The 14,193-nt window shown below is 46.0% G+C and overlaps 1 protein-coding gene across 1 annotated transcript in view; it reads right to left on the minus strand.

Moving 5' to 3' along the window:
* Window positions 1-8,926, minus strand: part of LOC307247860 (kinesin-like protein KIF26A) — a gene marked incomplete at both ends in the record, with an annotated part of 35,817 nt that extends 26,891 nt beyond the window's left edge. The window contains 2 exons of the mRNA XM_080023978.1: window positions 202-317; window positions 8,486-8,926. Coding sequence (XP_079880104.1) covers window positions 202-317; window positions 8,486-8,926 — 557 coding nt within the window. The remainder of the gene's footprint in view (window positions 1-201; window positions 318-8,485) is intronic.
* Between the last annotated feature and the right edge of the window lie 5,267 nt (window positions 8,927-14,193).

Genomic DNA, 14,193 nt, shown 5'->3' on the forward strand with positions numbered 1-14,193 from the left:
TTCTTGTTTTTCAGACGGGGCTTTGAGAACGCACATTGATCCGGTCTTTGAACCACCCCGTTTTTTTAACAGTATTCTATAAATGGACCTTCTCTGTGAATTCTGACCAGGGTCCCTGAAGCCACCGGGACCAGGTGACTCCCCGACCCTTCAACCTGTTTCGGACCAGGTGACTCCCCGACCCTTCAACCTGTTTCCAACCTGATGAAGAAGGAAGCTGCAGCAGATGGAGCTTGGCTGGTCTGTGTGGCGATGCTCTGACTGGGAGGTTTAGGAAACACCAACATCTTCACATAGTCAGAGTCCAATCCCATAACCTGAGAGAGAGCGAGAGAGAGAATAATTAGTGCACAGGATCTATTCTGTGTTTACTAGTTTGTGGGCCATTTTGCATGGTGTTCAAAATCTCACTTGCAAATGACTAGACTATATCCAGGCAGGTTAATTACCCCAAATAACAAACAACCACAAATGTCATTAAGAAACGGAAAATATACCAAAATGCAAAGCAGCTCTGAGTGAGAGAAGGTGAAAATAGTTTGAAAAGAAGGTTTTTGCTGATGAATAAAGATATTTCCACATAGAAAGTTGATACTTTATAAACATGATATCAGATGAATGTAATGTCAATTGAACAGGTTTAACTATCAGGCCTGCGGCGCCAGCTGTCAGCATCTGTTTGCTTCATTAGCGACAGGACAGCATGGACTGCTCTTCTCTCAATGCTGGTACTGGGGTCTGACCATTGGCACCCAATCCTCCCATTGAGCACAGCTACAATAGGGCTGCAGTAAGGAGCTTAGTGCTTCCCTGCTTGGTCCGGCAGGTTTTAGCACTCAACTGCAGATTACTGTGGTACGCTACACCCAGCCAGTACCTACACTGATCAGCCACAACATAAAACCAGTGACAGGTGAAGGAAATAACATTGATCATCTGTTCCAATGGCACCTGTCAAGGGGTGGGATATTATATTATATATATAATATATATTATTATTATATACAGTATATACTGTTATATATTATTATTATAATATATATATATACTGTTATAGATTATTATTATTAATTTATTTTTTTATTAATATTATTATTATTATTATTATTATTATCATTATTATTATATATAGTGTTACATATTATTATAATATATATACTGTATTATATTATTTTATATATTTTGTTATATATTATATTTATATATGAGGCAGCAGGTGAAGAGTGAGTAGTTTAAGTTGATGTGTTGAAGCAGCGTAAGGATCTGAGCCACTTTGACAAGGAGCACATTGTGATGCTGGACGACTGGGTCAGAGCATCTCCACAAGCACAGGTCTTGTGGCTGTTCCCGCTGTGCAGCGGTTACTACCGACCAAATGTGTCCAAGGAAGGACGACCGCTGAACCGGCCACAGGGTCATGGGTCCCAAGGCTCATTCAGCCAGGTCTAGTCCGTCTGGTTCGATGCCACAGTAGAACTACTGCAGCACAAAGTGGTGAAACAGTGAATGTTGCTGTGATAGAAAGGTGTAGAACACACAGTGCAGGGCAGCTTGCTGCGTATGGGAGCTCACAGTGTCCATGCTGACCCCTGTCCATCCCTGAAAGCACCTACAATGGACACGTGAGTGTCACAACTGGACCATGGAGCAATGGAAGAAGGTGGAGGTCTGATGAATCACCTTTTCTTCGACATCATGTGGATGGGTGCGGATAAGGTCTGATCCCATGGAGCAATTATGGGATGTGCTGGAACAACAAGCATAATGCATTGGGGTCCACCTCCAACTTCCAGGACTTAAAGGATCTGCTGCTAACGTCTTGGTGTCAGATACCACGGGACACCTTCCGAGTCTGGTGGAGTCCATGCCTCCACCTCACAGCTGTATTGGGGACATGAGGGGGAGCTACACAATATTATTGTTATTAGTGATGATTTAATGTTGTGGCTGATCGGTGTGTACGCAGCAGGTAATCTACAGCCAGAGATCTAAAACAAGTGATCTACTGACAGCCTGTAATCTACAGCCACTCATTCCTCTACAACCAATGATTTTTCAATTGCAAATGGGAAGTAGAGTTAAATGGCTTGGGTGGTTTCATGATGAGTGGAGCCAGTAGAAGCCATGTGCGGTCGGGGAGAAGGGGTGATGCTGTAGATATATTTTTGATATTCTAAGTCGTTATGAAGATCTTTCAGATTTTTTTTTTATTGGTTGCTTATTTTGTAGTATTTTGTGAATCTGGTTCCTTTGAATTTTTTCGTGTGAGTGTACTATGAGGATGCGTGGGTGTGTTGCCACATCAAAGGTTTGGTTAAAACCTTCAGTTTCTGAGTTGTAAGCCAAGATTTGGATTCAATGTTTCATGCTGCAGAACCCCCCCCAATTCGTTGTTCCGTCCATGATGACAAACTGCTCTGGTCCAAGGCAGCAAAGCCCAAAACCATGATGCTGCCTCCACCGTGTGTCTTCTTATGTCTTAAGTTCTTATGCTTAAATGCAGAGTTTGGTTACCGACCAAACAAAACATTTCTCATTTCAGTCAAAAAGTTACAATTTCGACTCATCTGTCAATAGAAAATAAAGATTTTTGCAAAATCCTTCTGGCTCATCAAAGTGATCTTAAGCCAACTTTAGATGGCAGCGATGTTTCTTTGGAGAGCAGCAACTTCCTCCTTGGAGGGCAGCCATTTCCTTCTCTGAGAGCAGCGACTTACTCCTTGGAGAGCAGCAACTTCCTCCTTGGAGAACAGCAACTTCCTCCTTGGAGAGCAGCTACTTCCTCCTCGGAGAGCGGTGACTTCCTCCTTGGAGAGCAGCGACTTCCTCCTTGGAGAGCAGCGACTTCCTCCTTGGAGAACAGCACCTTCCTCCTTGGAGAGCAACAATTTCCTCCTTGGAGAACTGTGACTTCCCCTTTGGAGAGCAGCATCTTCCTCCTTGAAGAGCAGCAACTTCCTCCTTAGAGAGAAAGCGCTTCCTCCTTGGAGAGCAGCCACTTCCTCCTTGAAAGCAGCCACTTCCTCCTTGTAAAGAAGCGACTTCCTCCTTGGAGAGCAACCACTTCCTCCTTGGATAGAAGCGACTTCCTCCTTGGAGAGCAGCCATTTTCTCCTTGGAGAGCAGCGACTTCCTTCTTAGAGAGAAGCCAATTCCTCCTTAGAGAGCAGCCATTTCTCCTTGGAGGGCAGCAACTTCCTCTTGGAAAACAGTGACTTCCTCCTTGGACAACAGCAACTTCCTCCTTGGAGAGCAGCAACTTCCTCCTCAGAGAGCGGCAACTTCCTCCTCAGAGAGCAATGTCTTCCTCCTTGGAGAACAGAGACTTCCTCCTTGGAGAGCAACCAGTACCTCCTTGGAGAGCAGCCACTTCCTCCTTGGAGAGCAGCGACTTCCTCTTTGGAGAGCAGCCAGTTCCTCCTTGGTGAGCAGCCACTTCCTCCTTGGAGAGCTTGTTTCCTGTTTGTTCACTGTTTGTTTTGTATTTGTTTTGTGTTTGTTTCCTGTTTGTCTCCTGTTTGTTTACTGTTGAATTCTTGTTATGCTCCTGTTGGTTTCCTGTTTGTCTCGTCTTTGTTTCCTGTTTTGTTTTTTTTTTCAAAATATTCTCCTCTTTATTTCCTTTTTGTTTCCTGTTTGTCTGCTGTTTGTTTCCTGTTTGTTTACTGTTCATTTTATGTTTGTCTCCTCTTTGTTTCTTGTTTGTTTCCTTTTTTCTCCTGTTTGTTTCCTGTATGTCTCCTCTTTGTTCCATGTTTGTTTCTTGTTTTTCTCCTGTTTGTTTCCTGATTGTCTTCTGTTTGATTACTGTTTGTTTACTGTTTGTTTTGTGTTTGTTTACTGTCTGTTTCCTGTTTCTCTCCTCTTTGTATCCTTTTTGTTTCCTATTTGTTTACTGTTTTTCTCCTGATTGTTTTCTGTTTGTTTTCTGTTTGTTTCCTGTTTGTTTCCTGTTTGTTTACTGTTTGTTTCCTGTTTGTTTCCTGTTTGTTTACTTTTTATTTCCCGTTTGTCCCCTCTTTGTTTCCTTTTTGTTTCCTTTTTTTTTACTGTTTGTTTCCTGTTGGTTTACTGTTTGTTTCCTATTTGTTTACTGTTTGTTTCCTGTTTGTTTCCTGGTTATCCCCTGTTTGTTTCCTGTTTGTTTCCTATTTGTCTCCTCTTTGTTTACTGGTTGTTTACTGTTTGTTTCCTGTTTTTTTCCTGTTTTTCTCCTGTTTGTTTCCTGTTTGTTTACTGTTTGTTTCCCGTTTGTCTCCTGTTTGTCTCCTGTTTGTTTCCTGTTTTTCCTCCTGTTTTTCTCCTATTTATTGCCTGATTGTCTCCTATTTGTCTCCTCTTTGTTTACTGGTTGTTTACTGTTTGTTTCCTGTTTGTCTCCTCTTTGTTTACTGTTTGTTCCCTTTTTGTTTCCTGTTTGTTTCCTATTTGTTTATTGTTTGTTTCCCGTTTGTCTCCTGTAGTCCCCTGTTTTTCTCCTGTTTATTTCCCGTTTATTTCCTGGTTGTCTCCTCTTTGTTTACTGTTTGTTCCCTATTTGTTTCCTGTTTGTTTACTGTTTGTTTCCTATTTGTCTCCGGTTTGTCTCCGGTTTGTCTCCCGTTTGTTTCCTGTTTGTAACCTGTTTGTTTCCTGTTGCTTTACTGTTGGTTTCCTTTTGGTTTCCTATTCGTCTCCTCTTTGTTTCCTGTTTGTCCCCTGTTCGTTTCCTGTTTTTCTCCTGTTTTTCTCCTGTTTTTCTCCTGTTTATTGCCTGATTGTCTCCTATTTGTCTCCTTTTTGTTAACTGGTTGTTTACTGTTTGTTTCCTGTTTTTTTCTTGTTTTTCTCCTGTTTGTTTCCTGTTTGTTTACTGTTTGTTTCCCATTTGTCTCCTGTTTGTCTCCTGTTTGTTTCCTGTTTTTCCACCTGTTTTTCTCCTATTTATTGCCTGATTGTCTCCTATTTGTTTCCTCTTTGTTTACTGGTTGTTTACTGTTTGTTTCCTGTTTGTCTCCTCTTTGTTTACTGTTTGTTCCCTTTTTGTTTCCTGTTTGTTTCCTATTTGTTTATTGTTTGTTTCCTGTTTGTCTCCTGTAGTCCCCTGTTTTTCTCCTGTTTATTTCCTGTTTATTTCCTGGTTGTCTCCTCTTTGTTTACTGTTTGTTCCCTATTTGTTTCCTGTTGCTTTACTGTTGGTTTCCTTTTGGTTTCCTTTTTGTTTACGGTTTTTCTATTTGTTAACTGTTTTTTTCCTGTTTGTTTCCTGTTTGTTTACTGTTTGTTTCCTATTCGTTATTGCCTGATTGTCTCCTATTTGTCTCCTCTTTGTTTACTGGTTGTTTACTGTTTGTTTCCTGTTTGTCTCCTCTTTGTTTTCTGTTTGTTCCCTGTTTGTTTAAAGTTTGTTTATTGTTTGTCTCCTGTTTGTCTCCTGTTTGCTTCCTGTTTGTCCCCTGTTTGTCCCCTGTTTGTCCCCTGTTTGTTTCCTGTTTGTTTCCTGTTTGTCTCCTGTTTGTTTCCTGTTTGTCTCCTGTTTTCTTCCTGTTTGTCCCCTGTTTGTCCCCTGTTTGTCCCCTGTTTGTTTCCTGTTTGTTTCCTGTTTGTCCCCTGTTTGTTTCCTGTTTGTCTCCTCTTTGTTTTCTGTTTGTTCCCTGTTTGTTTAAAGTTTGTTTATTGTTTGTCTCCTGTTTGTCTCCTGTTTGCTTCCTGTTTGTCCCCTGTTTGTCCCCTGTTTGTCCCCTGTTTGTTTCCTGTTTGTTTCCTGTTTGTCTCCTGTTTGTTTCCTGTTTGTCTCCTGTTTTCTTCCTGTTTGTCCCCTGTTTGTCCCCTGTTTGTCCCCTGTTTGTTTCCTGTTTGTTTCCTGTTTGTCCCCTGTTTGTTTCCTGTTTGTCTACTGTATGTTTCCTGTTTTTCTCCTGTTTTTCTCCTGTTTATTTCCTGCTTGTCTCCTGTTTGTTTACTGTTTGTTCCCCTTTTGTTTCCTGTTTGTTTCCTGTTTGTTTCCTGTTTGTCTCTTGTTGTTTACTGTTTGTTTACTGTTTGTTTCCTATTTTTTCCTGTTTTTCTAATGTTTATCTCTTGTTTGTTTTCTGTTTGTTTTCTGTTTGTTTCCTGTTTGTCTCCTCTTTGTTTACTATTTGTTTACTGTTTGTTCCCTGTTTGTTTCCTGTTTGTTTCCTGTTTGTCTCCTGTTTGTTTCCTGTTTGTTTCCGGTTTTTCCTCCTGTTTATTTCCTGTCCATTTCCTGTTTGTCTCCTCTTTGTTTTCTGTTTGTTCAAAGTTTGTTTATTGTTTGTCTCCTGTTTGTCTCCTGTTTGTTTCCTGGTTGTTTACTGTTGGTTTCCTTTTGGTTTCCTTTTTGTTTACTGTTTTTTCCTATTTGTTTCCTGTTTGTTTCCTATTTGTCGACTGTTTGTTTCCTGTTTGTCTCCTGTTTGTCTCCTTTTTGTTTCCTGTTTGTTCCCTGTTTGTTTCCTGTTTGTTTCCTGGTTGTTTACTGTTGGTTTCCTTTTGGTTTCCTTTTTGTTTACTGTTTTTTCCTATTTGTTTCCTGTTTGTTTACTGTTTGTTTCCTATTTGTCTCCTGTTTGTTTCCTGTTTGTCCCCTGTTTGTTGACAGTTTGTTCCCTGTTTGTTTACTGTTGGTTTCCTTATGGTTTCCTTTTTGTTTACTGTTTTTTCCTATTTGTTTCCTGTTTGTTTCCTGTTTATTTCCTGTTTTTCTCCTCTTTGTTTCCTGTTTGTTTCCTGTTTTTCTCCTGTTTGTTTCATGTCTATTCCCCTTTCAGGCGGAGAGGAAAGTATAGCAGGCTATTCCTGCATTAGAGTCGAGGGTTTGGGTGGGGGCAGGGGGTGCCTGTCGCAGGCTTATTAATATGGAAATTCACTGTATTATAGTTGAATGAGTGTATCACAGTTATTAGCATCATATTTGACATATTCTGGGTGTTTGGTGGTGTTGTGGTGACAGTCAGCTGATCACATTGAAGATCGCTGCCCCGCCCGTCTCCCTCGCAGCACCATGTTAGCAGCGCGTCAAGGTGTGATGGCCGTCAAGTTCCCATCATGCCTTTCCGTTCTCTGCAGGTGACCTTGGCACCTAGTACATACTATTAGTACAAATTACTCATACATACCACTAATACATACCATTAGGATCTCTCTCTCTCTCTCTCTCTCTCTCTCTCACACACACACACAGACTCTGAGCTGTCAGGGTTTTTGGGTCATTTGGATTCTAAACACTGATTCAAGGGTTAATTGCTTTTCAGCTCCAAGGAAAAGTGTGTGTGTGTGTGTGTGTGTATTTGTGTGTGCATGTGTGTATGTCTCATCCATCGCCTCCTCCATCACATCATCCATCACCTTCTCCATCACATCATCCATCACCTTCTCCATCACATCCTCCTTCCAACCAAAGCATAGTCAACACAGCAGCATTTTGTATTTGTTCCTGATTTAGTGAATGTGTTTTTCGTGACGTGATGATGTCATCACTGTGAATGTGGTTCATTCAAACTCGTCATAAACAATGATCAGAGTTGTCAAACATTCGTTTGGACGGCGTGGGAGCCTCCGTGTCCTGGCGGTGCTGCGGGGGAAACGGCAGCTGGTGACGTGGTCAGATATCCCAGCATGCTTTTCAATACAGTGATGTCAGTCCGTCAGCCAGGACCCTAAGGGGCGTCCCTGAAACCGCCCGGCCGAGAGCAGGGGGGCTTGAACCGGGATGAAGCTCAGCGATGAAGATGATGCTGATTGGATGCTTGTAAAAGCACCTTCATCTCTGTCTTGCACTGGGGCGGAGGAGGAGTCGCATGACTCCCAGCATCCGTCCTCATCATGGTGCTGAGGTAGCAGAGGATTGTTGACAGGGTTACAATGGAAACTAGTTGGGTGTTTTGTTGGCCATGTTAATAATGTCAATTGAAAAGTTGTTTGGAGAAGACGCTCAAATGAGCCACAATGCACCTCAGGATGGAGGTAAAGGAAGAGTCACTTGTGAGGAAACTAATATCTGAAAATACAAGTTTGAAAGAGGAAAATGACGTGATATTACTACACAGTCAGTACTCTTGTAAAAATAAAGTAGTAAGATCGAGTAGAGTAGAGGTAGAGTAGAGGTAGAGTGGAATAGAGGTAGAGTAGAGGTGAAGTAGAGGTAGAGTAGAGGTGAGGTGAGGTAGAGGTGGAGTAGAGTAGAGTGAGAGTAGTGTAGAGTATAGTAGAGTGGAGGTAGTGTAGAGTAGAGGTGGAGTAGAGTGGAGCTAGAGTGGAGAACAGGTAAAACAGAATAGAGTAGAGGTAGAGTAGAGGTACAGTAGAGGTGGAGTAGAGTAGAGGAGAACAGAGTAGAGGGAGAGTAGAAAAGAGCAGAGGTAGTTGGAGTAGAGTAGAGTCAAGCAGAGTGGAGCTAGAGTAGAGTAGAGTAGAGGTAGATGGAGTAGAGTAGAGCACGGTCTACTCTCTGGATATTTCATGTGTAGAACACATCTCCTCTTACCTGGGCTGGTTGCTGCTCTGGAGTTGGGCTGCAGGACACCCTCCAGATCCCCTCCAGGTAGTTCTGTGTGTTCAGAGGAAGCCCGGTGGACCTCCCTCCTTCTCCTCCCCCCAGGAAGGTGCTCTCGACCTCCTGCCCCCACTGGGGCTCCCGGTAGGACTGGCGCAGGCCCTGGGGGACCACGGACACCGTGCCTCGGGACTCGGGATGGCCCGGGAGGCCGAGCGCGTCGGGCATTTCCCGGCCCCGGCCCAGAGCTCGATTCAGCACCTGGCGCCTCAACTGGTGGATGGAGGTGCCGCAGAGCGCGCAGCGGGCGGAGCCAGAGCGTCCACGCTGGGGGAACCGGAGACGCCGGAGCTTGTCCAACAGGAAGGCGGCGTATGCCGGGTCCTGCGGACAGAGACACCACACCCAGTCAGAGAGCCACCCAGCAGCCATCCACTACCGCCAAAACACACCTCATGCCGCGTTCCGAAATGAATTCTGTTCCTACAAACAAGGCGTTTGTAGTGTGTCGCCGGGGCGGCAGGGTTTGGGTTCATGTAGTAACAAGACAAGGCTCCTGAAAACATTATTTAAATGATATATTTTTCCTTGAGATAAACCTGGAGTCAAGCCTGGAAATCAGACTTTTACGCCACTTCACAGCAGCTTCCTGTCCCTGTTGCTTTCTGTTGGCGTCTTCCATTCAACCCCTGGGGAAACACAAGTCGTTCAAATGAGAATATTCACTCGTTTCCCTAGGAGCTTCCCGTCTGTTCCCACCACGTTTCAGCAGAGTGCTGAGCATAGGGTGAAGGTGAAGACCACTCACTTACTACCTCAGCTTCTTCTTTTTCTAAAAGACTCAGAACCTCTGCAGAGACTCAGAACCCGCCCGGCCCCGGTGCTCCTTCATGCAGAGCGGCGAATACGTTCATAGCTCAGCGCTCATTTTGGAAAACCCTGATTTGCTCAGAACAACAACAACAACAACAACAACAACAACAACAATCTTTATTTGTCACACAGCACACCACACTACAACACATGCTTGCACACACACACACACGCACATGCTTTGGATGGTGCCAGTGAAATGGTTCCTCTGCATTTAACCATCCTGGCTTGTCCTTCCTCCGGGGCCACAGCCAGGAGCATTGGGCAGCATTCGTGGACGCGCTCGGGGACCTGGTGACGAGTGTCCATCGCTGGTCAGACGATGATGTTTGCATGTTTTTGGGGGGGGTCCTTACGTGAGGTGGAGGAAACCCCATGTGAGCACGGGGAGAACATGCAAACTCCACACAGAAAGGCTCCTATTTGGGAGATAACCCACCGGAGCACGGTGTCAACAGCGCCCCAGGCAGGAATCGAACCCAGGACCTTCTTGCTGTGAGGCAGCAATGCAATGCACTGCGCCACCGTGCCAGAGAAGCAGCATTTGTTTAATGTGTCAATTCATCTTCAGCTCTTTCGTGATTTGCTTTTCATTCAACAAAGTGTTGAATGAGTCCATGACCGGTTGAAGAATGCAGTCCTGCTTCCAGCCTCCTTCCTCATCTTTCTCTTGACCACGCCCTTTATTCTGCTTCTCCGCTCACGTCATGTTTACAAGCAGAGCAATGGCAGCTGCTCGACCGATTGATCCCACAGACGGATGTTCCCGGTGTGGGGGAGGACCTCCGGTAGAAAGCCCGCCAGAAGATTTAAGGCGGCTCCGTCGGATGCGGGCTGAGATGTTTAGGGGGCGGAGGGAAGGTGGTGACCCCCAGTCACACACACTCAAAGTGAGAAAACAGCAGGAGGCCATGAAGGATTGCGGGCGATGCCCTTCAGCCTCCATTGAATCCAGGATCTTGGCTCCGTCAGTCAAACACCGTTTAGAGCTGCTCTGTTTTCTGAACCTCCACCCGTTTCTTAACCGGAGCTTTGCATTCACACTGGAGCGTTTTTCTGAAACTCTTCAGAGTGCAAGTACTTTGTTACTGTACTTTAAGTACTTTTACCCAAGTATATTCAGAGATGTTGACTTTTACTCCTCTACATTTAAAAGCAAATATCTGTACTTTATACCTTGAAATGACAGATAGATTTATATACTTTTTACTGAAGTAGAAGTAGACAAGTCAATGTGGAACTTTCACTTGAACTCTGTCACGGAAGTTGTACTTTTACTGAAGTGAAAGGTCAGAGTACTCTTGAGAGCTCTTCATGTCGGAGGAGCAGACAGAGACTCAGACGTGAAGAGGATCCATCATGTGACTGATGACATTGAGGTGAAACAGTTTAAGTTGATCCTCATTTGTCTGACGTGGGATTCACTGGAACAAGGTGTTTGTGTGGTGGCGACGCTCGTCCTCAGCAGCTTCACTGCTCAAACACCGAGTCCGTCCACGTCTCCTGGGAAACAAGATGGAGCCGTAGAAGCAGGAGACCAACCCTGTGAACGACACCACCTCCACTGGATCTACAGCGTCAGAAGGAGCTACATGTTGAGCAGCAGAGCAGCTGCTCTATGCAGACATCAGATCTGTTCTAATGTGGTCTGGTCACTGTTCGCTCTCTCTCCTGGGTCGCTCTCCTTCTGGGTCGCTCTCTCTCCTGTGTTGCTCTCTCTCCTGGTTCGCTCTCTTTCTTTGGTTTCTCTCTCTCCTGGTTCGCTCCCTCTCCTGGGGCGCCGTCTCTCCTGGGGCGCTCTCTCTCCTGGGGCGCTCTCTCTTGGATCACTCGTTCTACCGGGTCGCTCTCTTTCTTGGGTCGCTCTCTTTCCTGGGTCGCTCTCTCTTGGATCACTCGTTCTACCGGGTCGCTCTCTCTCCTGGGTCACTCTCTCTCTTGGATCACTCGTTCTACCGGGTCGCTCTCTTTCCCGGGTCGCTCTCTTTCCCGGGTCGCTCTCTTTCCCGGGTCGCTCGCTCTCCTGGGGTGCTCTCCTTCTGGGACGCTCTCTCTCCTGGGTCGCTCTCTCTCTTGGATCACTCGTTCTACTGGGTCGCTCTCTTTCCTGGGTCGCTCTCTCTCTCCTGGGTCCCGCTCTCTTTCCTGGTTCGCTCTCCTTCTGGGTCCCGCTCTCTCTCCTGATTCGCTCTCTTGCCCGGGTCCCACTCTCTCGCCCGGGTCCCGCTCTCTCGCCCGGGTCGCTCTCTCGCCCGGGTCGCTCTCTCGCCCGGGTCGCTCTCTCTCCCGGGTCGCTCTCTTTCTTCGGTTTTTCTCTCTCCTGTGTTGCTCCCTCTCCTGGGTTGCTCTCTCTCTTGGGTCGCTCTCTTTCTTCGGTTTCTCTCTCTCCTGTGTTGCTCCCTCTCCTGGGTCGCTCTCTCTCTTGGATCACTCGCTCTACCAGGTCGCTCTCTCTGCCAGGTCGCTCTCGCCCCTGGGTCGCTCTCTCTCCTGGGTCCCGCTCTCTCTCTCCTGGTTCGCTCTCCTTCTGGGTCCCGCTCTCTCTCCTGGTTCGCTCTCTCGCCCGGGTCCTGCTCTCTCGCCCGGGTCCCGCTATCTCGCCCGGGTCGCTATCTCTCCCGGGTCGCTCTCTCTTCTGGTTCGCTCTCTTTCTTTGGTTTCTCTCTCTCCTGGGTCCCGCTCTCTCTTGGGTCGCTCTCTCTCCTGTGTTGCTCTCTCTCCTGGTTCACTCTCTTTCTTCGGTTTCTCTCTCTCCTGGGTCGCTCCCTCTCCTGGTTCCCTCGTCACTGGGTGTGATTGATGACATAATTAGCGCTCTGCCAGGCAATGGAGCAACTTTCTCTGCTCCGTCTAACAAAGTGGAACCCACCCCAGAGAGCTATGAGCATTCACTGCTCCATCAGGGGAAGGAGTGCATTGTTGATTGATGAGTCGCAAAGCGGAAGAAGAAATGAATCCATTTCTCTCAGCAGGATTAAAATGTCTGCCCAGTCAGAGAGCTCTGGATTCGACCAGCGGATCAGAAGCACATGAAAGCAAACTGTGAGCTCCACCCGTCACAGAGCAGTTGAGACGCTTTCCACATCTGGAGCTCAAGTTCTCACCTCAACATCTGGATCTTTTCATCAAGTTTAGGCTACGCAGATTTAGGTAGAATATGATGGAAACAAGCAGAATGAAAAGGAAACAGCCACAACCAGGACTGGGAAACCAGTTGGAACCGGGTGAAGCAGGTGGAGCTCCATTCTCAAAGTTTTATGCTAAATTTGCAAATTAGTAATTTTTTGGCGTGGGGAGGAAGACGACGTGAGGCGAGGCAGAGGGCAAAGCAGACAGATGTTTAGAGGCAGAATAGAAAAGTTTAATTTTTTAGTTCCATGGACGTCCTATCAGGTCACTTCCATGCAGCAACATGCTGACGGGTCGGATCAGTCGCCATTTTTTTGTTTTTTTTTCTTCCCAAAATCAAATAGGCTTCTGATTGGTTCTGTCTCTCTCTCTCCGCGCCAGATTTAGCATCATGACACCAGGTTCGTACTCCGCCCTGTTGGTCCCTGTGTTTGAACTGGACAGACGGACCGGAGCGATGGCTCCATCAGATCCTCCACCCTGTCGCTAAAGGTCACATCTGTAACATCAGTTCAGGTGTTTGAGCTTCCCAGTGTCTGAGGTTCCGCCAGGTCCAGTGAGTGATTATTACGCTTTTTAATAACTAATTACATTTGAAAAGGGGCCAATTTCCTGAATTTCCCCAAGAGATTAAGAGGTGTTACTGTACCTTATCTTAATATTGTTCGGGCCATTTTAGGATTTATGGTTGAGAAGAAGCGAAGCTCCATATTTGCTGAATTTAGTTTTGGATCCACTGCAAAACAGATAATTCTGTGATTATACTGTAAACCAAAAGGTGTTTTCATTTCAACTCACTTCAGCAACAAATGCTGCATTATTTGTTTGGTTCCAATACCTTGAGCCATGGCTGTAGATGGTGTTAAACCACATTGAGTTAGTTTAACGAGGGTTGAATTCCCCACATTGGGTTTGTTCACACGTCCCGTCAGCGGCGACGAGACGTTTGAAACGAAAAAGAGAAAGTGACTTTCTGACAAAATTAGCTCAGAAAGACGAGGCGAGAACATGGTGCTGCTGTTCTCTGGGAACATGTTGCTGATGTTCTCTGGGAACATGACTCTGGATGTTCATGTTTCTGGAACTATTCAGGTCCAGTTGGATTCTGCAGCATCATCACGGTACAAAGGGCTTCACACAGGCTACAACATGAACCCTCTGTATCTGACCTCCACCTGGGAGCAGTGGGCAGCCGCAGTGCAGAGCCAACTCCAGCTCTTTTACCAGTGCCTCGCTCAGAGGCACAGGCAGGAGTATTAACCCTAACAAACATGTGTTTTGATCACCAACATCCTAAAGGATGAGGCTGCAGTGGATGCCGAGTGGAAAGATTAATAGTATTATATGACAAATCAATGTCATGTACTTACATACGCTGTGCAGTGTTTAACTAGAAGCTATGAGAGTCTGGTGCTGCTGCATAGCGCCGCAGGTTGAGGCCGGTCCAGTTTGGTCGGTCTGCCACACAGCAGGACCTAGAGGCACCGCAGCAGGACCTAGAGGCACCGCAACGCACCATCCCCACTCCCCCGCACCCTGCCCACCACAAGTTCGGGCTCCTCCAGCTTCTTCCCACACACCACTTGCCTTCTGAAAAGTGAACTGGTCCAGCCCCACCCACCACACCTGCACATTCATGCAGCCATGCCACATTCATGCCAGCCAAGCCATGCCTTCATTACATTTCACTGCATATA

The sequence above is a fragment of the Zeus faber genome, assembly GCF_960531495.2.
Source record: "Zeus faber genome assembly, chromosome: 2".
NCBI lineage: Eukaryota > Metazoa > Chordata > Actinopteri > Zeiformes > Zeidae > Zeus > Zeus faber.